The sequence below is a fragment of the Phasianus colchicus genome, chromosome 20, assembly GCF_987193195.1.
Source record: "Phasianus colchicus chromosome 20, bPhaCol1.hap1.1, whole genome shotgun sequence".
Lineage (NCBI taxonomy): Eukaryota > Metazoa > Chordata > Aves > Galliformes > Phasianidae > Phasianus > Phasianus colchicus.
Window position 1 is genome coordinate 4,573,737 of NC_143455.1, and position 23,831 is coordinate 4,597,567.

Here is a 23,831-nt window from a genome sequence, read left to right on the forward strand (position 1 = left end):
TCAGCGCTGCCTTTACCTATGGCACAGCTTAAATCTTCTGATTCCAGAGCGCTTTTGGAGCGGTGGTTCACCCCCCCGAGGGGCAGGAAGCCCTCGGTGGCAGGGCTGGGCGGCAGCCCCTGGCAGGGCTTTGTGCTGGCTCCGAGCAGCCCCGTCTTTAGGCACTGCTATTTGCAGTCCCTCGGTGCACCTCGCTGTGCCGTGGGGAGGCTCCTGTAACCCAGATACTCTCAGCATCCTGATGGCAGCGACAACAGTTTGTGTCATCCATCGCTGTGTACCCAAAGCAGGGATGTCGCCCCAGTGCTGTGGGTATCACCTGGTTAGCAGGGTTATGGCTTGGTTATCCTATGTACCTCCTGCAGCTCTCGGGGCAGGTGGAGGAGTGATGCTCGGGGTTTGATGTGGGTGTCACCTGGTTGCCATTGTTAACACCTGGCTATCTGGGTACCACCTGCAGCTCCTGAGTATCACTTGGTTGCCATGGCTACCGTCCTGCCATCATGGGTACCACCTGCAGCTCCTGGGGCGATGCTCTGGGGTTTGACATTGATGTTCCTTGCTGGGGACGTCCTGCCGTGCAGTGCCAGCTCCCACCAAGGGCTGCAAGGTGTGAGTGTTCGCTGAGCATCGCACGGAGCCCATCCGGCCCTCCACCCTGCCCTTGAACAGCCCATCCTGCCCGGAGCGGTGTTTCTCCCCCAACCTCAGGGCAGGCTCGGGGCTGGGCGGGGAGGGGAAGGGGCCGGGGCTGTGGGCAGGGCCGAGGGAGATGACGCCGGGTGAAGGCTGCTGAGAGCCTGCCCAGCCCCGCCGCAGGCCGAGCGGGTGGCCGCGCACTCGGGCTCCGGCAGCATGGACGTGACCGTGGATCTGTACCTGGCCGTCCCGCTGCTCTTCACCGTCCTGGCCATCGTCCTCGCCTCCGTCTTTGTGAAGCTGCGGGGAGGCGAGGGGCAGCGAGCGGCGGAGCGGCAGCCGGAGCCGGGCAAAGCGGAGCCAGGCAGAGAAGAGCCGGGCAGAGAAGAGCCGGGCTCGGCCGCCGGGGGCGAAGCGGAGCCGCAGGGAGCGACCGAGGGGTCGGGGGTAGAAGGGAGCCGGGTGCCGGTGGAGGAGGTCGGGGCGGGCGGCGAGGGGAAGGAAAAGGAGGAGGAGAAGGAAGAGAAGGAGAAGGAGGCGGCGGTGGCTGAGCAGAAATCCTCGGCCGAGCGGAGCTCCGAGAGCATCCCTCGGCCGCCGCCCGCCGCCGAACATCGGGAGCAGCAGCAGGAGGAAGAGGAGGAGGAAGAGAGCAAGGTAAGGGAAGGGAGGCTTTGAGGGAAGGTGAATTGCGTGTGGGGGCTGCACGTCCTTTTCCCAGGAGCTGCTCCAGGTGCTGGGGGTGTGCGCTCTTTCTTTCCCCCCTCTTTTTGTGGATCGCTGCAAATCGCCCCCCTGCAGCACGAGGGTGCCCCAACTGCTGTCCTTGCAGCCCCAGGGAGGTCTCCCCCGTCCACCCCCCCCAGCATCCTACCGGCCTCCCACCCCGAGCTCTGACCCCTGCTTGAACTGGGGGGGGCTGCCTGGTAAATCCTCCTCCAGCTCCGGATCTTGTTTAAAAATAAAAGGGTGACCCAGCGGCCATGGAAGGAGTTCACCCTGCTGGCTTCCATGGGCTCTGTGCTAATGCCCTGTGCTGTGGGCCTGGGGACCCCCGAGGGGTTCAAACTGTGCTTCTCCTGAAGCCACCCCTTGTACCAGTGAGGGATGCAGGCAATAGGGTGACTGGGGAACCCAGGAGGGATGTACGGCATGCAGACGTGTTTGGGCTGGGGAGCGCAGCCTGGGGCCTGGCTGCCTGCTGGCTATTATTAGCAGCATTGCTAATCCTTGGTGACTGCATCCAGGCTGCTGGGCAGTGTGCAGACAGACAGACAGACAGACATTGTCTTGGAAGGTATCGCTACTGACTCACTGGGGCGCAGTGGGTGAGTCCCAGTGGGTTGGCACTTCTGTGTCCCGTGGTGATCCCCAGGGCAGTGCCTGTCCTGTGTGCTGGGACCTCACCCTCCTCCCACCTCCTTCCTCTCCCACTTCTTTCCCCGAGTCCCAGCACCATCCCTTGGCCATGGGGATGGCTCTCAAGCAGACCCCCATCATCACAGCATCCCAAAAGTACTGGGAACATCTGTCCATCTCTGGGATGACTTATGGGATTTATCAGTGCTCTGTAGGGCTGGGGAGTCCCAGGACTGCCATTCACTGGCTGTATTCCAGCTGGGATCGCTCAGCAGCACCCAGGACATGCAGTTTCTCTGTTGTCTCATTAATGTGAGTTGGGAATGTTTCTCCATCCTCCTGGGTGCTCTTCAGTCCCATTTCCCTGAACAGACACCACTGCAACCTACTCCTCCTTCAGGAATGTGGCACTGCAGCTCTGTCTGCTCAAAGGTGACCATCCATATGGGATGCTTCTGTCCCCTACTGGTGCCCCAGTGAGCACAGCCCAGGGTGCCCACAGTGCCTGGAGGGCACTGTGCTCAGTGCAAGTTGTACCTTACACTGCAAAGCACGGATGGTGATGGGCTGACAGTTGGACTCAGTGATCTTTTCCAACCTCAGTGATTCCACAATACAGGACAAGGTTTTGTTTCCTTGGGAAGTGATTCCCAGCAGCAGGGCAAGGTGAGGTGCTTTGGCACCAAGCAGGTGTTACAGGTGCGGGTGGGAAGGAGTTTGGTCGAAGCAGTGAGAACTGCTCAGGCTGGAAATGAGCCCTGCCCTACTCGTGGCTGAGGGCTGCAGTCCTTTGATGTGACTCAGCAGAGGCTCAGAGCAGCATCGTGCTGCTGTAGGCTTGGAGCTTCTCAGCAGACCCAGTGCATCAGACAGCAGTGGGCTGTGCTCAGCACACCGAGGCCTTTCTCCTTTTCCCTTCTGTCTGCTCAGAAGGCTTCAGATTCTCTGCAGCCATTAAGCACTGAAGCAAGTGCTGATGGATGAAGCAGCGTCGGTGTGCTCAGTGCATCACCCTGCTGTCTGTGTTCCCTCCTGCTGCCTTTATGCTCCGTTCCCTGGGACCTACAAGGTCCCAACTCCTGCCCTGGTGGGCGAAGTGATGCTCTGTGTGCTGGGCAGGGCTGAAAGAGGGGGAATGAATCAGGGGAAGGAGTCCTCATTCCCGTTAGGTACTGGTGGTGGTTCCCTTGTGTCTGCTGGCTCCCATCACTGACAAAAAAATTAATTAGTTTGTTGCTGTCGGAGCTCATCCCCAGCTCGTTATGTGATGGATGCTGCTGCCCTAATGAGAAGCTGCAGGGTGGGAGCTGTGGCAGCTCAGTGTGGGTCCTGCCAGGAAGGAGAAGAAATCCCCAAATCTCTCATTAGCTCTTCTGCCTTACCCAAGGGCTGCTGCTCTGCCAAATTCTGCCCATCAGCTTCCTTTTTTCTCCCCTTTTTAAAGGCTTCTTCCTTCCCCTTTCCCTCCTGGCTTTTCTTTTTCTGTCTGGCTCCCCGCTGCCTTCCTCTTGCAAACTCTTGCATCAGGCTTGGATCAGAAGGCGCAGCCATAAATGGCAACGTGGGGCTGGGAGCTTCCAGGGCAATTTTCTCCCCCCTCTTTGCAGCCCAGGACCTTCCCATTTCCCTGCAGTTGGAATGGATTAGGGGCTCTGCTTGTCCCTGTCATACCCACGGGACAGGAGAAGTGGTGGGGGCCCAGCAGCCTCTCCTTGCAACCCTTTAGAGGAGGGAAACTTGTTGTGGGGATGGAGGAACTGCCTCTGCTTGGCCATAAATGAGCTGAAAACAGGGTGATGGGGAGCCCAGCCTATATTGCCCTATGACAGAGAGGAGGCTTTCCCACCTGGGAGATGCTGTAGGGCTGGAAGAGGGCTCATAGGGTGGGAAGGCCATGAGTGGGGCTTTTGGGGAGCACTGTGTTACTGCTCAGTGCCCCAAACCTCCCCAGGGGTCCCATCCTTGCTGCTGCTTTTGTCTGCAGCCTGCATTGCCCAAGTCAGGCTCACACGTGGGCGTTTGCTTGCTGGCCATGGAAGCTAAAGGGCAAAGCACATTTCTGATGAGCTAACAAATGCTTAAGCTCTACAGCCAAGGTCTGCCAAAAGCCAAGACAGCTGTATTGCTGCATTGTTATTTAAGGTAATGACTTGGGGGATTTTAACCCTGTGCTGGGTTTGGAGGGTGGGGGGGAAGGGAAGTTGTGATTTGGTGGCATTACTTATGGGAGCTCCTGACAGCTCCTGCTGGGGGTGACTGTCCCACCCACGTACTGGTTGTGCCACGCAGTGTCAGCTCTGCAGAAATTGCTCTCCCATCCTGGCAGCCTGACTGCTGCATCAGCATCCCCAGGGCTGCTGCTGTGCCTTCCCCTGCTCTGCAGCACTGTGGTTCAGCATCACCGCATCCTCGTGTGACTGTGGCACCACTGATCTGGCAGTGGCCGTGGGGCAAAGGCTGCCAGCAGTGCTGTCCTGGGTCTTGGGGGGACTTTTCTAGGCTCTGTCTGTGTGTTCAGGGTGCAAATGTGCTCCTTGGACCCGTACCCATGGCCAGGAGCAACACCTGGCTCATTCCAGTACGCATCCCAGGGGCTGCCTGTGAGAGCTGCTCCCAACCAGACAGAAGGACAGGGCCATGGAAGGCAGGGCTGCAGCATGGGGGGGAAGGGAGCTGCTGGCATCTGCTTCTGAGCAGAAAAATGCTGTGCTGTAGTGAGCAAGCAGTTGCCACTAAGAGGGCTCCCCAGTGTGACCACAGCACATGGCAGTCGCCTGCAGGCCTGGCAGCCCAGGCTGCTCCCCCTCTGCTCCCATCAAATGTTTCTTCCAGTGGGTTGGAGCAGGAACGTTCTCTTTCAGCACCCCCAGGGCCAGGGCTGAACATCCCCTCCCAGTGCCTCTCTGTTGGGTGCTGCTCTGCTGGCCCCGGGGCTGCCCAGGTGTCAGCAGTGAGTGCCCATGTTTGGAAGCGTGGCCCAAAATAGCGGTGGCTGCTGGGGTGTCAGCCACGTGTCCTTCTGGGGAGCTGGGTGGTGAGGAGAAGCCAAGGGGCTGTGAATAATGTGCATTCCTCACCGATGACAAACCAAGCAGTACCACGCTTAGTGGTGGATATAAAGCCACGCACTGCAAACCCAGTGTGGGGTCCGTCCTGGTTCCCCCTGTGTCTGCATCACACAGGGAGGAAGGCACGTGTGTGGGCACTGCCTGTGTCCCAGCCTTATCTCCAGGGCTGGAGTTGTTCTCTCCCTCCCCACGCTCCATCTGCAAGGAATTCGGCCTTGATAAAACTCACTGCGGCTCGTGGGAGGCAACCCCAAAACTTCCAAACTTGGTTTGTGTTAAAATTCTGTGCTGTTTGATTCCTTCCTGTGCATCCTGAGCTGAGATGGCTCCTGCTGAGGGCAGCTTTGCTTGCCTGTGTCTGAGTGGGATGGATGCTCCTCTTGCTGGGCCCTTCCGTGCCCTGGACCCAGTTCCAAGCCTCCCTTTCTGCTCCTGGGGCTATTTTTGGTTATTTTTGGTGCTTGAGGGCCCAAGGGAGGAAATGACTGTAATGGCAGCCCCGTGGGCATGGGGACAGGGCAGTTCTCATGACACTGCTGAGCAGTGAGAAGGAAGCAGACTAATGAACATTGCTTGTTAGCAAGCATCCCTTTCCCCTCTTCTCAGAATGGGGCAGGGAAGCAGTACTCAAACTTGAGGGCTCTCATGGGTGATTAGAACAGAACCTTCTGCTCACGGCTACTTTTGTCTTTTCCCTCTGCAGGAGGAAGATCCAGACTCAGACAGTGAGAAGCTGATGGTGAAAGAGACAGAGGAGGATGATGGTGAGTGCCAGGAAGGCAGCACCCCGTGGGGATGGACTGAAAAGCTGAACCCCTGTGCCTGGGGATGGTCCCCTATCTCTGGGTAGTGCAGGGAAAGAAGGACCCAACATCCCAAAATGAAGGGAAATTTGGGGAGAAGCAGCTACTGGGGATCCACACACAGCAGAAGGGCTTCTGCCCTTGGGCTATTCCTATTTCTAAATACCTGGGAGCAGATGAGCAGCTTTTTTACATTGCTTCCCCCAATCCCCTGAGCTGTTTGCCACGGAGCAGCACCCCAAAAGCTCCTTCCTCCCCTCCAGGCACATCTCTTGGGTCTTTAGGCAGAGCCACGTTTAACTAATTACTCAATTAGTTGATTGGAAAATGATGAATTGCCTCATTGAGGTGACTGTGCTCGGAGAAAACAAAGCAGATGGTCCATCAAGCAGCAGCGTGTCGGTGGGGCTGTGCCCACTGCTGGCACATCCCCTCTGTGCTGGTGCTCCTCCTGCTCTGCCCCACTTTCCTCCCAACCCGGGTAAGGCACAGCATGGCAATCCCCAGGCTCAGGAGGATTACCCTAATGCCACGGGGAATCAAATTTTAATCCCACAAGGTGGGAGAAGTGCCTTCCCTCTGTAGGGGACAGGGTTCCACAAAGACATGTGTGTGTTCCATCCTGCTGGGCTTCCATGCAGCATCGGTGGTGTTATTGGGTCTGGCAGATCTGGTTGGATGAATGACGAGCATCTGCTGCCCAAAGGATGCTTGGTGATGGTGCTCTACCAAAGTTTGCCATTTTTGGTTCATGGCTATTTTGGGGGCAGCTCAGATGGAGATGGGCATGGCTCATGACTACTTAGCATCCCCACGAGCCCATGGTGCACGAGAGCAGCTTAGCTCCACTTTGGGGGATGGGAGGCAGGAGGTGGCTGCTGAGCTCCCAGGGCTCTCACCCGGCTCAGACACTGCCAGCACTTTCAATGCAATGCAAGAGAAGAGAGATGAAAAACAAATATTTTCTTTAATATGCTCCCGGCCAGGCTCCTGGTAAGTAGGTCACATCTTCGCTCTGCAGCCAGCCACGTGAAAGCCCTGCCTCCCTGCTCCGTGCTTCCTGAAGTTTGTTTTCAGTCTGTAAAGAAAGTTCCTGAGCTCAGAAAACATCCAGCGGTTTCCAAAGCCACAACACGTGGGCAGTGAGATAGGTGGCTGCCTCTCCTCCCTGCTGCTTGTTCCTTTCTGGTGGAGCAGCAATTAAATTGCCCTTTTTGGACAGGCAAAATCTCAATTTGGCAGAGAACTGTGTGGGGGAAATGATTTTAATTGTCCTTGAAATCAGGCGAGCTGTACAAAGGTAATAAAATAACTCCTGGGTTGCACCAGGGCAAGGAACAGGATGTTACACCCTCTCTTTCTGTTCGTTCCCTCTCAATATCTCCCAAAGCAGCAGCAGCTGATTTTCTTTCCATACGCTTTTATGACCACTTTTATGGGGTCTCGTTGGTGCCTGCAGTTATCACCTGGGATAGTGGATTTGTGGTAACATGCAATGTCCCAGGGATGCACAGGGAGTCAGACAGCATCTTCTGTTTGTTGGACTCCTCAGAAGGAGCCCCAGGGCTCTGTGAGGACAGCAGATGGTTCTGTGGGTACAGCTGTGCTGAGCAGCTGACACGAGGCAGCCCCATCCCACAGTCCTTGGGAGATAAAGGTCTGTGGATCAGCAGCTGCAGATAAGCACAGCTCTGTGAGCCCCCCAGGGCCGCCCTTTGGATCGTCCTCCACTGCTGCTGTTCTCTGTTGTCTCTGGGAAGATAAGGAAGGGGAGAGGTTTCTAAAAGCAAACGGCGCTCTAATGAAATCCGATTGGAAAAGGATCAGCTTTGCCTCGAGGTCTGTGAGCTCTGGCACTAATTAGCCCAAGGCTGAGATGGGGAAGTCTGGAAAGGGGCCCCTAGGCAGAAGGGGAGAGAGACCTGCTGTGGGTTTCCTGAGGCTCTGGAACTGATGGTGGAGGTCTCATGGGTGAATGCATGGGAGCAGGGCTGGGCAGGCAGCTTGAGCCTGTGGGTGCTCAATGTCCCTCTCGGGTTCTTTCTGTCTCACACCATCTCCTGCTCTCCTTTGTCCTGCCCTCTCCAGCTACAGATGAGACATTCTCTTTTAAGTACAGTCCTGGAAAGCTGAGGGGAAACCAGTACAAGTCAATGATGACCAAAGAAGAACTCGAGGAAGAACAAAGGTATGCTGAGTTACCTTTTTTCCCTTCTCACCTAAGTCCATCTGGTTGGCTTTTTCTTGAAGCAAGACCTCACACCATCACAAATATAATCACACAGGTTGAGGAGGTACAGGGCCACAGTGCATCTGTATCACTGGAGCTGGGCAAGCTCCTTCTCTGGGTGCTCAGACCCAACATCTCACCTGGTGCAAGCTGGTATATATCAATGGACCCACTGGCACCATGTTGATTTCCATCTGTTGAGGCTCTGACTGCCCCTTCCCCTCCCTTTGCTCTGTCCATAGTCCATGGGTTTGGGTACAGCTCTGAAATACTGGAGCAAAGGGAGTGAATGTGGAGCTCTGGAGCTCCATAGCCCAGTGTGGCCCACAGCATGCTGAGGAGATGCCAATTCCTCCTTTGTCATCCCAAAGGAAGGGCTGTGGGCCCTAGCTCTCCATGCAGGCTGCCCTAAACATGCTGATCCTGCACCATTTCCCTTTGTGTTAGCCCCACTTTCACACCAAGGGATGCCTTCCCTTTCTGTCCACAGGTCTCAGGGTTCACTGCTGTGCAGCACTGCTAGGAGCAGCACTCTGCTTGGGCTGCACGCTCCGGTCTCAGCCATGCAAGCCAGCTCTGGCTGCTTCTGGGCTGATCCTGCATTGCTGGCATCAGGAAAATGTTTGCTTTCTTCCCATTATGTCTTTATCATGCCTGGAGCATGCAGTCTGTACAACACTAGCCAGGTCTCTTGGCATCACTGCTTTCATGTGGGGAGGGGATGGTGGAATGAACAGAGTGAATGTGAATGAAACCCCCAGGGATCAATGGGAATTGGTTTTAGGGATCCTGCTAAGCACCAGTACCACTGCAAAAGGCACACTTAAATCCTCTGCATCTGCAGCTCCAGCAGCCAGCTGAGCAATCACTGCGTGAGGGTTCAAACAGGAGACCTGCAGGGCTGGCTCCTTCGTGGCAACAAAAGCCACTGGGGGTCCTGGGTATGGTGAGGGGACATCGCTCTCACTGCATCCCCAGCCAAGGTTTTGTACTCTGGACTGGAGGATGGGTACCAGTGCTCGTGTCCCAGGGCAGGGCTGTGCCCCGAAGGCTGACAGATGGCACTGAGGGCACCTTAGAAGCTCTCAGCAGCTCCCACACTGAGGGCCATTGGCAGCGTGTTTTCCTACTGCTCCCTTCTGCTGTCTCTCTTCTCTGTGTTGTTCATTTCCTTATGGCAGCTTTATGAATTTTATTTTTTTTTATGTTTTACTTTTGTCCTGCTATGTCGCTGGCTTATTTTCTTCTCCCGATTCTTCCCTGTGCCATCAGCAGCTTCTCATTTCAGGGTGATGTATAGGGTCTGGGTGCTGCTGGGTGAGGTCCAGGTGAGCAGAGGGCAGCAGCTCAGCCTGGTCCCTCAGCAGCCCCGTCCCTCTCCTTGGTTCCATGCATTCTGCACTCTGACCGCTGCCGACCCGCTGTGACCCAGGTTTGCCACCTTTATGTTGCAGGATTGAGCTGACCTCTGATCTCACATCTCTGTAGCAAGTACCTTAGGTCCTCGGCCACAAACATTCTTGCAAATCTGTTTGGTAAGGACGCGCCGTTTCTTAGAAGTAGTGTTACCATTGATAACATCTGCTAATGTGTTTTGGTGGTTTTGGTTTTGTTTTTAATTCTTTTGGGTTTTATTCTGGGGGGGAGGGCTTATTCCTGAGCCATCTCTCTCACCAACCCACCCACCTCCCTTCCCTCCCCATAACAGATTAATGAGTCTGCTCCCCCTGCTCCATCTCACTTCCACGAGCACTCCAAAGGGACCTGGAATAGAGGGTTCTCATGTCCAGGTGCTCAGCTCTTTCATATGGGTTCCTCAGCTAAGACATCCCATGAACACTTCTATTTCCTGACTAGGAAAATGAGGGCAGTGAGCTGGTGGTTAGCCCTAAGGCATGTAGCTGGAGGTGGGAGCTCAGCCTGCTGCTGACCCCTCAGATGTCCCATGGCCAGCAGGCACCTGTGGGAAGCAGCTTGGAAGCAACATCCCCAGGATGCAAGGCCCCCAATTGGGACTGCCTGTTGTGGTCTCGTCTGTCATCAGGAGCCCTTCATTTGGGACACCTGATTTTGGAAACGCTACTGAGATAATTCCTTTTTCATCAAGACCCATAGACAATAGGAGAGGACAGACGTACAGTTTAAACAGAAACCCACTTCTGCTCATACTCTGCATTGCTCCTGAAGCTGTGGTTGCCTTGCCTGCTATTCACTTGAATCTTGCGGCTTCAAACTGGTGCTAAATCTGGACTCAAAGGGGAAGGAGTGTGACTTTCCTTGAGTGATGCAACTTCCTGCTTTTTGATTACTTCAGTCTTAAAAAATAGCAGGACTTCTCAGTAGGGAGGGATGGTAACTCTTGTTGGCAGACACATCTGCTTGGCTGGTGGCACTGCACACCTGGTGGGTTACCAGCGCATGGAGAACAGAAGCACGTAGCATTTGTTCCTCTGGGGGAGAAAAGCAGTCTGAGCAGGAAGGGGAAGGGAGCAGGGGAAGGATGCAGCCTTGAGTCAAGCCAGCACTGCATATTTCCCAAATCCATCTCTTCTGCACCTGAGGCTTTTGGCCATCTATTGCTAACTGCAGCTGCCATGGTGCAAAGCTTGGGGACGTGGGACTGGAGTAGTGCAACCTGCCCAGGCTGGATGAGGCACAAGTACAGTCCTAGGGCTGTTAGTGGGTTTGTTTGTTTGTGCAGTGAGTGCTGACAGCTGCAACAAGGCTCCACTTTTAGTAAAAAAAAAAAGAAAACAACCAGGAGAGAGATTCCCATAGGTTTTTGTTTTCAGTTCTCTCTTTCTACAAGATAGAGCAGGTCCCAGCAAGTCCTGGTTGGCCTTGTGATGCTGAGTCCTTCCCACTCTTCTGTAGGTGTGCAGGCTGAAGGTGAAAGCAGATCCCACGTGACAGTCCGTAGGAAGCTCTTTCCTTTTTGTCTTCTCTTGTTTCTGAGGTTTATGGAGAAGTAGAGGTAGAAAACCAGAAGCTGTCCCTCAAGCTCTGGGTGCTGCAGCTGCGTTTCCCAATCAGTCACCTTCCCTGGCCAGCGATGAGACACTTAAGTGCTTCTCATTGCTGTGTGGGCTGCAGCATAGGCAGAGGCTGTGTTGTCTGCATGTGTACTTGGATGAGATGTTTGTGGTTTTGCATAACCTAAATTAGTGCCAGGAGTAGAGTGGGAAGGGGAAAGCAAGAGAAACAGGACAGCAAAGTCCCTGACCCTGAGGGGCCCAGCTGCAAATATAAGGGCATCTCCAGAGCTGGGCAAAGCCACCAGCACTCTCAGTCCCTTAAAGCAGTGTCTGAGTGAAACTCAGTGCCCCAAACTGCACAGAGCCTGCTGCTTGCAGGTGTGATGGATGGCTCAGTGATACCACAGTCCAACCTCTACAGGACTGGGGAGAAGTAGGGAGGGCTGCTGTGTTTGCTTTGCTCTGCTAGTAAGAGTGGTTCTCACAGTCATCTCAGCCCTTCTAGGATTAATTCTTTGGCTCTCCTGGCCATGGATGGGTTGAGAAGGCACTGCTTGCAAATTGGAGTTCAAGCAAAGGGAATGTGATGGTTGTAAATCTTACCCACTGTCCTTTTCTTGGTGATCATTTAGCAATGGAAAGCTGGCTGGCCCCCAGCTGGGTCCAGAGTGCTTCTTGATTACGAGCCGCTAAATAAACCCAGGCTTGGACCCTGGAGTTTCAGCAAGGCAGGGTGCATGGCCAGACCTTAGCTGCAGGGAAAGGCAGAGAGAGAACATCCCTTGCTCTGCCAGACATCCCAGATCAAATGGGGATGCAGCTGTGGCTTTAGGGAGAACTGTGCCAAAGTGCCATTTTGAACCAGACAATGCTTGCAGTGATGACTTGAGAATACAAGGGCAGGAAGCAGCTGCTAGGATTTAGATGATGGACTTTGACCAATTTTGAATATGTCCACTGCTGGCCCTCTAGAAACAAGTGGGTGGCCTGGGCTGGGGGAGGTTGTATTTCAGGAGAGCTCTCTTTCTGCATCTGTCCCTGTCCACCTCCTGCATTGCCATCACATGGCCCTTTGCTTGCTTGCTGTCCTTTCCTGTCCAGCATGGCACTTCATTTGGATGGGGGAAGCTGGTAAGTTTGGCTTTCTTTGGGTTTTCATTATTTGTTTGCTCTTCATCTTCTGCAGCACGATAGTCATCCTGGGCTGAGGGAGGAGGAGTAGCAACAGGGGGCTACAAACACTGTGAACGTGGGGCTCCATTTAGATCAGGCTGACCACTGCTTCACTGCAGCCACTGGCCATGGGGATGGCACTGGCCATGGGGAAGGCTGCCTTCAGCCACAGAACAGCCAGCACCTGCCCCTAGGAGGAAAGGGGCACAGGGGTACAGGGTACTCACCAAGCTCCCCTGGCTGTGATGCTTCTCCATAGGGAAAATGTCTATGAGAAATCAGTGGAGCTGAGCTCAGGCCCTATTTATAGAGCATCTGCTTGAGTCATGAGTGAGTCCACGGAGCAGCTCAGGATGCCTCCCTTGGAAGCACAGGGAAAAGGGAGGCCAGTAGGGCCCTTCCTCTCCTCTTCCATCCCAGGGGGGAACCTTCCAGATGCTCCTCTGCAGGCTGTGAATCCCCAGCCCTGCTGTGGGATGAGGTTTCAGACTGTTTTGAGCTCCCAGGTTTTTCCTTTTGGCTGAGGTCCCGAATCGTCCCAGCTTGTGGCTGCTTTGCATCTCCCTCACCCAGCGCTCACAACTTGGCTCTGTTTGCTTCTGCTTAACCCCATGCAGCATGGGCAGCTTGCTGTTGTCTCTGTTAACTCTCTGGGAGCCCAGGCTGCCTCTCCTGTGGCATCGTGGGCTGCAGGAAGCCAGGCATGGAAGCATAGGTTGGCCCATCTGTTGCTTTCTCCACTTCTGTAACACGGACTCAGGGGGTTCAGGAGCATCGCAAAAGGGTGAGCATAGAGCTGGAGGAGGTGAGCTGAGCTGGCAGAACTCAAGCTGCCTTCCTGGCTGTGCTGTGGCCTTTTCAGCTGTCACTGCTGTGGCTGGGAAGCGTAGGAGGCTTCTGCCTTGAAATGGCATTGAGCAAGGGCAGCTCAGCCTTGCCAGCCTTGTCCTTGAGCTGCTGGGCCTGTGCTCCTAATTGCATGGACTCTGGCAGCCTCAGCTGCCTTCTTGGTGTGCTGAGGAGCAACAGGCATCCCCAGTGTCCTATGCACCTTCTGGCTGTCTGGTCCCACTGGAGGAATTTCAGATCTGTATAGATAAAATCTCCCTTTGGTACCTTTCACTCTCTCACTCTTCTCTTTCAAAGCACTGTCTCTCCATATTCTGCTGTTAAGTTCTCTCTCTGTGTTTTACCCACTGACTGAAGCAACTGGCCCACAGTTTTGGGACTGAAGGGAAAGCTTAGATTTAATATGTCCTTCCTCACGTTGTTCCTGCAGTACTGTGGTCCTGGATGTGATGGTCACTGCCAGAAGTGAGATGATATCGACCCCAAGGGTAGAGACATAGCAAGCGATGGTGATGAGACTGTAGTCTCTGTAGTAAGATGGGAGGGAAATGCCTGGGGGGAGCTTGGTTTCCCAATGCCAGGCCCAGTGCCCATGGCCTTTCCTCACTGCTTTCGAGCCTGAAAAGTGAATCATAGCCTTGGAGCGAGAAGAGCCTGACGCCAGAAGGTATGTGCCTTGCTTGCCAGCACTTCAGACCAGAGGACTGATGTTTCCGAGAAGCTGAGTGCCTGCTTTACCTGCTAGGGAAAGGAGCTGGGAATGCTCCACACTTCTGAAAATCACCTTTCCAGATGAAATTCTTCCTGAAAAGGCTGCAAGCAATCCCCAGAGGTGGTTAGAGCAAGATGTTTGGGAATCTTCTCCTTGGACAGTGTCAAGGCTCCTCTGGAAAGCTATGGACACTTTGGATGAGCTGTGAGATCTCTGACCTCCTGCTGTGGATTTTGACTGCAAGAGGGACATTAGCACTGGGATGCTGTCTGCACTCTAAGACAAGAAGTCCATGCCCCAGTGCCAGTATCTTTGGTGAGCTGGAGTGAGGGTAATGCTTCTGAGCCCATCAGAGAGACAATTGGTTTCCACCTGTGCTGGAGATGCTGATCTCAAATTGCAGAGGAACTGCAACCAGGACAAAAAGGAAAGGATAAAAATGTCCTTCCCCTGTCCTCAGCAGCAGAGACCAGTTACCTCAGGCTTAGGTCAACCTCGTGCTCCAGTGTTCCCACCTTCAACTCCTGAGCCATTTTCAACCAAGGACTGCCCTTGTCTAAGCTCCTTATTCGCTGGTTGCTCCTTGCATATAACCACATCCAGTTGATCAAAAGTGTGATTTATTGACTTGGCCCTTAGCTGGGGCCAGAGCAATTTGGATAATCTATATGTGAAGAAATAATCCATTAAAAAAAAAAAAAAAAAACATGTCTTGATTCATGTGCTGCCAGGGTAAGGCTGATTTCACCATCCACATCAAATGGAAAGGAGGGAAGACCCAAGGATAGGAGTGGCTCGTGGCTCAGCCTCCATCCCAAGATAATTAAGTCTCTCAGGCTCCATGGCAGCAATATCAGAGCTGCTCAATCTAGGGAATTATATGGCTCTGATGTTCTCATGACAGTCTGCCTCATGCTCTTTAAACCCTCTCCCAGCTTGCTCCAGGAGCAGAAAGGCATATCCCCGTTTTGCAGATGGGGAATTTGTGGTTTTGACAGATATCCTCCATCAAGTTCATGTTTTGTTTAAGATCTCACCCCTACTGTCTGCCTGGCCCTGTCCTTTAGGTGAGTATCCCTGCAGAGGGGATGCATCTGAGCCCCATCCACTCTCCCTGATGTCTTCTATCTCTCCCCACTCCAACTGTGACATGCTGGAGGGGACTTCTCCTCCTGGGCCCCCATGGCAATGAGCTTATGCCCTCATGTGTAAAATCTGATTATGCTTGTGTGGCTTGAGCAGGATGATCTGATCGTCAGCGCTGTGAATCCCACAGAGTGATTATCCACTCTGGAGAATTTTCTTTCTTTGTCATAATGGGCTGCTGAGCTTCCCCAGCACTGCCTGAGGAACCCCGGGCCATTGTGAGGCTTCAGCCTTCACCTCCCATCCGGGATCCGGGTTGCTGAGTGTCTGTACAAAACAGCAGACAGTCAAACCTTTTGCAGAGGAATAAGGAAGAAATGAGGTTGCAACTTGCCTTTATGTTGTAGCTGTCAGGAGCAGGTGACATCTGAATGAGACTCAGGTGTTAGGCACTGTGAATCCTACTGAATTCAGGGGAATTAGGTTGTGGTACATCTGCAAGTATCATAGCATTCCACGAGAGCAGCTGGGGCAGTCAGGGCAGAGCATCTGAAGGGTTCACGCTGGGAATGAGGGACCACATTCATGCTAACAACATGCTACAAGACCTTGGGGAGTGCCTGGATGTCTCCATCCATAAAATGTATCTCATAATCTCACCCTCCTTCCCTGAGATATTAGGAGAGGAAGGAAGCACTGTGGTCTATAGAGTCTGTTGGTTTTGCTTCCTTTCTTTGATCAGACAGATCAATAGAAAGGTTGACCCGTTCACACATACTGCCTTATGAAACCAGTACTGGATCCTGGCTCATCTGGTTGCAGGTGACAGGAGGAATGCGGGCTGGACAAGTGTGTTAGCAGCCCAAGACAGCTCTGCATGGGACACTGAGGCAGTAATCCCTGGAGCTAACGAAGGTTTTCAGTTAGCTGGACTTCTTCAGCTCTCATCATAGGTCAGAAAGAAAGATTGCAATTCAGGTTTGATGCCAGATGAGAGGATTTACGTTTCTTTGACTGGGTTTCAGCTATCCTGCTGCAGTTGATGAAGAAACGTGCCTCCTCCTTTGAGGCATGTGGTTTGCAAACAGTGACTTACTCTTCCCAGAAGGGGAAAGCTGACTTGCCTTCCCCTCTACTCACACTGAGTTACCCCCTTGCTCATTTATGTGAATAATAATGAAACCATCCTGAGGGGTGAAATGACTGAAATATTTCTCTTCTCTCCTTGTTTCTCTTTGCAGAACTGAAGACTATATGAAGTTGTCCCTAGCCTCCTCCTAAAGGCATCCCTTGGCATCTTTAAAGGCTTGAGAGAAATACCAAAACCAACTAAACACACCCATAAGAGAATCCATAAGCCCTCAAAACTTGGCATCCCCTCTTGGTCTGAAGTTGAGTTCTTCAAAAGCTCCTGTGGTATCAAGTTTAAGGAGATCCTGTTGTGTCTCCATGGACTGGGGCTGGGCCCAATGAGTGACTTGAGTTGTGTTTGGGGGGGCTGGGATGTCCTAAATTAACCTTTCTCCCTCTCCTTCAAACAGAACCCAAATTGGATACCAAATTTGCAGCAAGCCTATTAGTTTTGTTCATCGCCGTGTATTAGCCCTGCCATGAATTCAGTGTTGTTCCTTTACAGGGGTGGGTGAACTGTAGCTCTTCTCCCAGACCGGCCTGGATCTTATACCAGACTACCAAGTTGTTTCTTCTTAGAGCCAAATCCCTCTGTGTAGCTGGAGAGTGGGAACTGACTGATTTCAAACATTGTGTAACATTACTTTATTCCAAGGGGTGGAGGCATAAAGTGGGATCAAAGTAAGGGAGAGAAGATGGTAGCTGACTCAAATCTTACTTCTGTAGTTATTTTAGCAAAGAGCTGATCTTGCAGGTAGATGGAAGAGTGGAGGAGTGATGAAGGTTGATAGCTTAGCTTCAGTTTGTGGTAAAGGCTTAGGAGACCACACTTTGTCGTTATCTGGATTCACACTTCCCTGCTCTGTTTCCAAGAGATGAGACCCAAGGAGGTAGCTATGGCACTGTGGGTTCCCACAGCTCAGGATGAGATTAGGGGGTTCCTGGAAGAGACACCCTCCCCACTGCTCTGCCCGCTTGCTATCCCATTGCCTTCTTTCTCTTGCTAGCCCAGTGGCTCGTCCACAGGAGCCACATCTCAGCACCCCTCCTCAGCTCTGTCAGGGGATGAATTTGGCTGGGTGCACGTGCCTGCTTCAGGCGTAGCAGGCTGCAAATGAAAGCCAGCTGGTCTGTGAGAGTGAGAAGAGGGCCCAAGTCCTCTAGAGATGTTGCAGAAACACCAGACTGGCTGGAAATATGTCCTTCAAATTTTTCTCTCACTGCAGGACAACAGCCTCTTGGCTAAAGCTGCAAACATATCAGAAAACCAACAGGCTGCTTTTTTTTTTTTTTTTCCTTTCCTTTTTAATTCCTATGCAGACGATACTTGAAACCTTGTACACAGTTGTCCTTTCCAGCGCCTGGGGTTGGCAAATTCTTAATAAAAGGGCTCATTTAAAGAACAGCAGGAGGCTTCAGCTTTAGAAGAGGCTGGGCTGCCCCTTCCCAGCCAACAACTGCAAGCGTGTTCAGTGGTTTGCATATGAATTTAGGCACACCCTCTGCTTCAACACCCACTAGTACAGCTGCTGTCTCCCTTTGGTGCTGGCTAGCTGACTCTGTGTCCCAAGCACCCAACTATGCAAAGAATGCCTTATATACATTGTGTTTGTTACATGGCAATACGTACATCCAGCAAAGTCTATAGTTGAGTCCAGATTTTTGCTAGTGGCAGCGAGTCAAACTATTTCTTCAACTCAAATGGCTGTCTGGGTATTTTTTACTTTTGTTTTGTTTGTTTGTTTTGTATCTGATGGTGGCTCTTATATGAAGGACTGTAATTCTAGTGGCTTGAATCTGTAAAAATTGCCTTTGTTTGGTCCAATAAACCTTTGAATAGTTTATTTGGTTTGCGTTTGCTCTCCCTCTCTCCAGCAGCTTATAACTTCTTCCTCAAGAGATTTGTGTTGAAAATCTGGACTTTAGGTTAGAGGTACGTTCTGTTTTCTTGTGCCTTTTACCCTATAAGTGACTCCACTGAATTCAATTGGAATGGAGTCAGGCCAGTGGTGAAAGCCTGGGGTTCTTCCCTTGTTTCTTCTGGAGCAGCTCAGTGTTGCAGTAGCATCCTGACCTTGTTTGTCTGCGGAGCAATTAGCAGTCTTTCCAAATGCAGAGCTCTGCCCAGGATTTCAGCTGCTGTGAACACAGATGCCCAGCAGCTCCTGAAGCTTAGATCTGCTTTAACATACCTACAACTAACAGCTCCAAAACTCCAGTTAATTGTGAAAGTTTTAGACTGAAGTGCCTAAAGGAGCCTAAGGGAGTTAAGTATGCAAATTCAATTCCCTATCAAGAAGAATTAGGCTGCTTTGAAAAATCCTTAATTAATCTATTTTGTCAGCAATAAGTAAAATCCTCTTTGACTTCTTGAATCCAAGCAGCTTTGAGGACAGCACTTATGGGAAGAGAGAAAGATTTACTTGTGAATGGGATAGTTTTGATCTGAAATCATCAAGAAAATACAACCTGGAGCACTACAAAGTTGTTTTACAAGGTCGCCTTTGATAGCAGAAGCTCCTTTTTGAAATCAGTTTCATGTTTTTGATGTCTTACTCTTCTTTCTCAGGCTCTTTTCTCTCCTTATCTTTGTTTTGCTCTCCCTTTGTTGTGGATTATGAAGTGCAGAACAGTAACATCTCCTTTTTGTTTCTGTTTTCAAATGTACGGTCGTGAAATTTAAAGTCAGGGGAATAGACAAAATGTATTGATGCTGTGTTTTAAAAATAAGTGGGGATTGTCAGCAATCTCAGTTTTGGAGACAAGAGTACAAGGAAATGGAGCTTTAAGCAGCTGAAGGTTTCAGTAATGTTAATGTCTGTGAGATAATAAGTGATGGATGCAGACCTGTGCAGAGTATTCGCAGCTGGCATGTATTTCCAGCACGTGAGGCAAAGACGCGTATTGGATTTCTCCACATCAGTCTGGAAATGTGCCCTCTGGTACCCAGTGGTGATCTAACATAAAATATTGATCAACAATGACCGTGCTTCACCTCCTCTGGTCTGGTAATGGCAGTTGGATGTGTTTCGTGTGAGCAGAGAAATGTGCAGAAAGGATAGACAAATCCAGGTGCTTGACAGGCTGTGGCTCGAGCTTTCATAACCAAAAGATTCCAACATCAGGATACATTTGGCCTCAAGATAATTGCGTTTTAATTGCAATAGGAAGTAATTGGCAAATGAACTTCCTTTTGCCAGGATGTGCTTTCTTCCTGCCCTGCCTGCAGCGATGGTGCTGGGAGGACAGCTGGCTGCTTCTGCTCCTGCTGGGGCTGAGCCCAGAGGGGAAAACACAGAGCTTGATAGGAACTCGGGATGTGAGGGCTCCTCAGCTCATTCCTGACTGTCTCCTTCCATTGATTCTTGGTGTGCGTACTTCTAACTGTTGATGCTGTGCTTTCTTCATTCAAGCAAAGGTTGCGTCCTGGTTTTGCCTGTCAGTAGGTATTTTTACTGCTCCTATTATGGAAACAGCTAATAGCTTGTCCACACAGGACTTGCAGGAAGACTACCCCAGGTTAACCAACAGCCTCCATTTAAATGGATTAATTACAGTGTATTAAAGCCCTGTGCAGAGAGCAGGCTGTGATGGGGACAAAGGACACTTGACAGGGTGACTGTAGAAATAAAAGCAAGAATCGATATTTCCAGCTGAGGGGAAGTCTAGTGATGCTAAAGACATGGGAGGAGCAGCAAATTGGATTGCAGCAAATCTGCCTCTGTGTTTACGTTGCTGAATTCTGACTCCACAGACCTGCAATATTCATTTTGACCTAAAACTGTAGGCAGATGCATCAGTTCATTAGGCATTTGAGAGGCATTTGAGAATACGTGATATTCTCCTGCAGCCCACCCTTCCTTATCTCTAAGCAATGAGCAGTAAATATGTGAACAATATAAGCTCTCCTATAAAGATTCTTCAAACAAAGCATTGTGGCAGATACCAATCATTGTGCTGCAGGGCGTATAACAATGGTTAACTGCTTCAGATAAGGCAAAAATCAGGGTATGATTTTTTCTGGAGAGCAGGAAGTTAACAATCAACTGTGGGACCTTCTGGGGCTGGAAATGTGAGGTAGATGCTCTGCTGGTCTGATTCTGCCCATGGAGGAATCACCTCATTGCTGGACAATGAGTTCACCTCACTTTTTGACATTGGCAGACAAACTCTTGAATCAAAGCAGACTTCAGTCTGTGATCTTATCTTCCAGTGGCTGATTAAAGTCATGTCCACACTGGAAGGCAGTCTAGTCTCTAGTTTTACAGTAAGATATGAATTTAAAACTTAACAGCTATTCCTGAATTCCTTAATAGCGTTCCTGAATTAAATGCATACTCTCACTACAGAATGAAAGGATGCTGTGCTGATGAAACTTAATCCATTTTTGCTATAGAGCCCACTGAACTGGGACGTGGTGATCTTACAGATTTCCACACATGGAGTTATCCTGAAACTGTGAGCACAGATAAGCCCTAAGGTACTCCTCCAAAGCTGGTGCTAAAGCAGACAGTTTTATCTCCGTATGTAAAGAAATGCAGAGAGGCATGCAAGATAATTAGATAGCTGGGAGGGTGAAGGATGCAGAACCAGAGGCTATCCCTTTCTCATCTTGCATGGGCAGATTTCCTGCAGTCAACAGGGCTTGTAAAATGACCCACATTTGGCTTCATGTTTCATTTGGTGAGCTTGTTCAGAGTGCCTGTTGGGGACTGGCTATTCCTACTTCTCCTTTTCTTGTTGACAGGGTTCAGAGAGAGCAGCTGGCTGCCATCTTCAGGCTCATGAAGGAAAAGAGTGACACATTTGGAGAGATGTCTGAAGGAGACATGAAAGAGCAGCTTAAATTGTATGATATATAACTGTAAAGCCAGTGAAGACGATGCCCAAAAGTCATCTTGGCCATAATTATACAGGACTGTGGAGACTGTAGTGCTATAAATGTGTTCCAGTAGTTATTTTGCAGTTCCAGGTTGTTTTGCAAATGCACACAGGCCTGTGATATGTATTTCTTAAGACTTGCAGTTTTTCACCCTTTTAATCATTTTTTTCTTGAAGAACTGTAATGGCATTTTTGACTCGTATAGAGGTTTTATCTCTGGCTGAGCCATATATCTCAGTCACATAAAGTAGTTAAACTTCCAGTGTAACTTCTTCCTGGTCATGCTCTGTAGAAATGAACTTTTAAAGCTAATAATGATAGCTTGATAGGTTTAATAGCTAAAGGAAGCCAAAGATGATAGAAGAGCAGATTTTAAATGGATGGAAAGAATAGTATAGAGTAATTCAGGTTGGAAGGGACATGGGTTGGAAGGGATGTAAGGAGGTCTGTAGTTCAACCTCCTGCTCAAAGCAGCATCAGCTGTGAGATTAGGCCAGGTTACTCAGGGCTTTATCCTGTTGGGTCTTGAAAACCTCCACAGATGGAGACTGCACAACCTCTCTTGGCAGAGAGGCTTCCAATCCTACAGTTAGAAAACAACTAGCCAAAGCCAAAGCATTAGTACTGAGATTAGATGTGAGCTGCCATTCTCATCTCCTTGAAAGGAATACTTCATCCTACTTCAGACTGGCTTTTTGAAACAAATCCAAGATGGTTCCGGCTGACCCCGCTGAGCTCAGCTTCATGCCTGTGAAAACAGCAGCTGACTGCATCCTGGGAGCAGAGACATCTCTTCGCCTCTTGACACTGGTGAAAGAAGTGCAGAAAACTGGCTGGCATTTTTACAAGGACAATTGTGTTCAACTCAGATTGTGTTCTTGTAATGCAAAAATGATGTGAGAATCTGCGTACTTAGGAAATCTCTGTGAAGCTATCAAGTGTTTTGAACAGTTTTGATAAACCTTGGCGGTTTAGCCAGAGTAAATCAGTCAGCATCCCTAATTTAAACTGATTGTCTTCTTGTGTACTTCTCACAAAATCCTGTTAAATACTTTATTGGAAAGGATTTTCCTGGTTTTAATAACTGTTCACAAGTTTTCTGACCTAGGGATTTAGGGAATGATCTCTTCGGATGAGGTTTCTTTATTTTGTGCAATTCTTTAGAGCCTGATAATAGCACCAAGTACCAGATTATGTGGTCACTGTTTCCCACTACAGCACATTCCATAACACTATTGACTTCTAGGAATCATTTTATCTTCTAACTGTTTTCACATAAGCCAGGGCGTGCTGATTATGAGATCAAGCTGGCTCTACTGCCAAGTCATGACTTAACCTAAATATCTGAGCGTTCTCTTGTTCAGCACGTGGTCAAAGGTGTCTCACAAAGTGAAAAAACAAGCAGACCAACATCTTGATGTGTGTGGGAACCACAATTTTCTTTGTTAAACTATAAAACAGAAGAAAGGTAAGAAATTCCTATATGGGAATTCTCTTTTGTTCCATCTGGGCAATGGCATTTTTTTCCAAGGTTATCCTTGAAAGCAAGCAAAGGAGAAATCAGATTTGGAAGACTTTTTAGACTGCTTAGTAGACTCCACAGTTTATTTCCAGAGTATTTTTGTATTTCTTCTTTTACATGTGAGCCTTGTCTGAGCAGGAATACGTCTGAAAAACACCTCCCTGAGCACCTATCATAAAATGGTGTCCGCAATGCCCGCCCCACAGAGGGAAGAGTGGCTGCCACCAACCCATCCCGTCTCCTAAGAGTGGTGCCTCTACAATGGTGACGTGTTCTTGGTGACAGGACAGCAGTAAAAGCTGTCACCGACAAGGCCCATATTTGAGAGAGAAATGAGGCTAAGTCGATCGAGGCCACTGGGCCGCGTCCACCTGGAGAGGTGGCGCGCAGGGCGGGTCAGCAGCAGGCCTCGTTGCCATGACAACCGCCCGCTCCCTGCGCGGCACCCGTAGCTCCCCACGGCACGGAAGAGGCAGCGCGAGAAAGGTGTCCGCGCCGCCGTTATTATGCAATGCGCATGCGCGCTGCCTGACGCAGCCTTACTGCGCATGCGTGCTGTGGGTGCAGTGTCTTTACCGGAGGGGCGGGTGCGCATGCGCAGTGCGGCGCCATCAGTGCAGTGCATGATAAGATGGCGGCGCCGCTGTGTGCGTTCTAATTAGAGTTTCCAGACGAGTTCTGAGGCTATCGTTGCATTAAAAAAGACAAAAACAACTCCCCTCTCCTTCCCCCTAAAGCCCTTGATTTTCTTAATTGCTGTGTTCAGATTCCATGTGTCTGACAATTAAATCCACGGTCCGTGAGGCTGCATTTATTCCTATAAGGACGGTGGGGACAGAGCTCAAAAAGCATGTTATCTCTAACAGCCTATTTTAGACAGTATAATCTCACGTGGAGAGCGAAATAACCCCTGCTGAAGCTTGCAGTGAGCAGAGGCTGTGAGGAGTCTGTGAGTTTGTGCGCTATGGGAGCAGCACCAGGTGGTAAAGATTGCTGAGGGTGAGGAAAATGAAGTGCTAGAGCCTTGTGTGAGCATGGCTTTCTGCTTGGACAGGAACAGAACAAAACACGAGAGTCCGCGTGAATCACTGTTACCTTTTGCATATTAAACCCGTGTAGTGGATCCCAGCCAGGAGCTTTGGAATAGCTGTGAGATGCTCCTTTTTCTGAAGCTGAAAATCTCGTGTCTGTAATGCTGCCTTAATTCCCAAAGTAGGTCAGGAATGCAGGCACCGAGGTAGGGATGTGTAGCGGGTGAGTCACTGTGCGATCAGCTGTTGAGAATGCTGTGTGCTTCTTTCATCCCTTAGCTGCTAACTTGTGTCTGTAACAATAAACAGAGGAAGCATTACATTGTTTCATCTTCTTTTGTTGCATAGAAACGGGCTAATTGCTTGTTTTC

The 23,831-nt window shown here is 50.7% G+C and overlaps 1 protein-coding gene across 3 annotated transcripts; it reads left to right on the forward strand.

The window, feature by feature from the left end:
• Positions 1 to 491: 491 nt before the first annotated feature.
• On the forward strand, positions 492 to 23,780 carry MXRA7 (matrix remodeling associated 7). 3 transcript variants are annotated; one of them, XM_031599128.2, is made up of 5 exons: positions 498 to 1,296; positions 5,770 to 5,830; positions 7,958 to 8,057; positions 9,554 to 9,634; positions 16,136 to 17,869. In XM_031599128.2, exons 1-4 carry the CDS (start codon positions 856 to 858, stop codon positions 9,585 to 9,587), a joined length of 636 nt encoding a protein of 211 aa, XP_031454988.2. In that variant the 5' UTR covers positions 498 to 855; the 3' UTR covers positions 9,588 to 9,634; positions 16,136 to 17,869. The 3 variants fall into 3 exon arrangements, with proteins under 3 accessions (XP_031454986.2, XP_031454988.2, XP_031454987.2); XM_031599126.2 differs by lacking the exons at positions 9,554 to 9,634; positions 16,136 to 17,869 and adding an exon at positions 20,773 to 23,780 and having other exon boundaries at positions 492 to 1,296; XM_031599127.2 differs by lacking the exon at positions 9,554 to 9,634 and having other exon boundaries at positions 514 to 1,296.
• Positions 23,781 to 23,831: the final 51 nt, after the last annotated feature.

Excerpts from the sequence above, each read along its gene's own strand:
- MXRA7 (XM_031599126.2), top strand. The coding sequence starts at position 856 with ATGGACGTGACCGTGGATCTGTACCTGGCCGTCCCGCTGCTCTTCACC. Across the intron at positions 1,297-5,769 it reads AGGAGGAGGAAGAGAGCAAG|GAGGAAGATCCAGACTCAGA; the intron begins GTAAGGGAAGGG and ends TTCCCTCTGCAG. Across the intron at positions 8,058-20,772 it reads GAACTCGAGGAAGAACAAAG|GGTTCAGAGAGAGCAGCTGG; the intron begins GTATGCTGAGTT and ends TCTTGTTGACAG.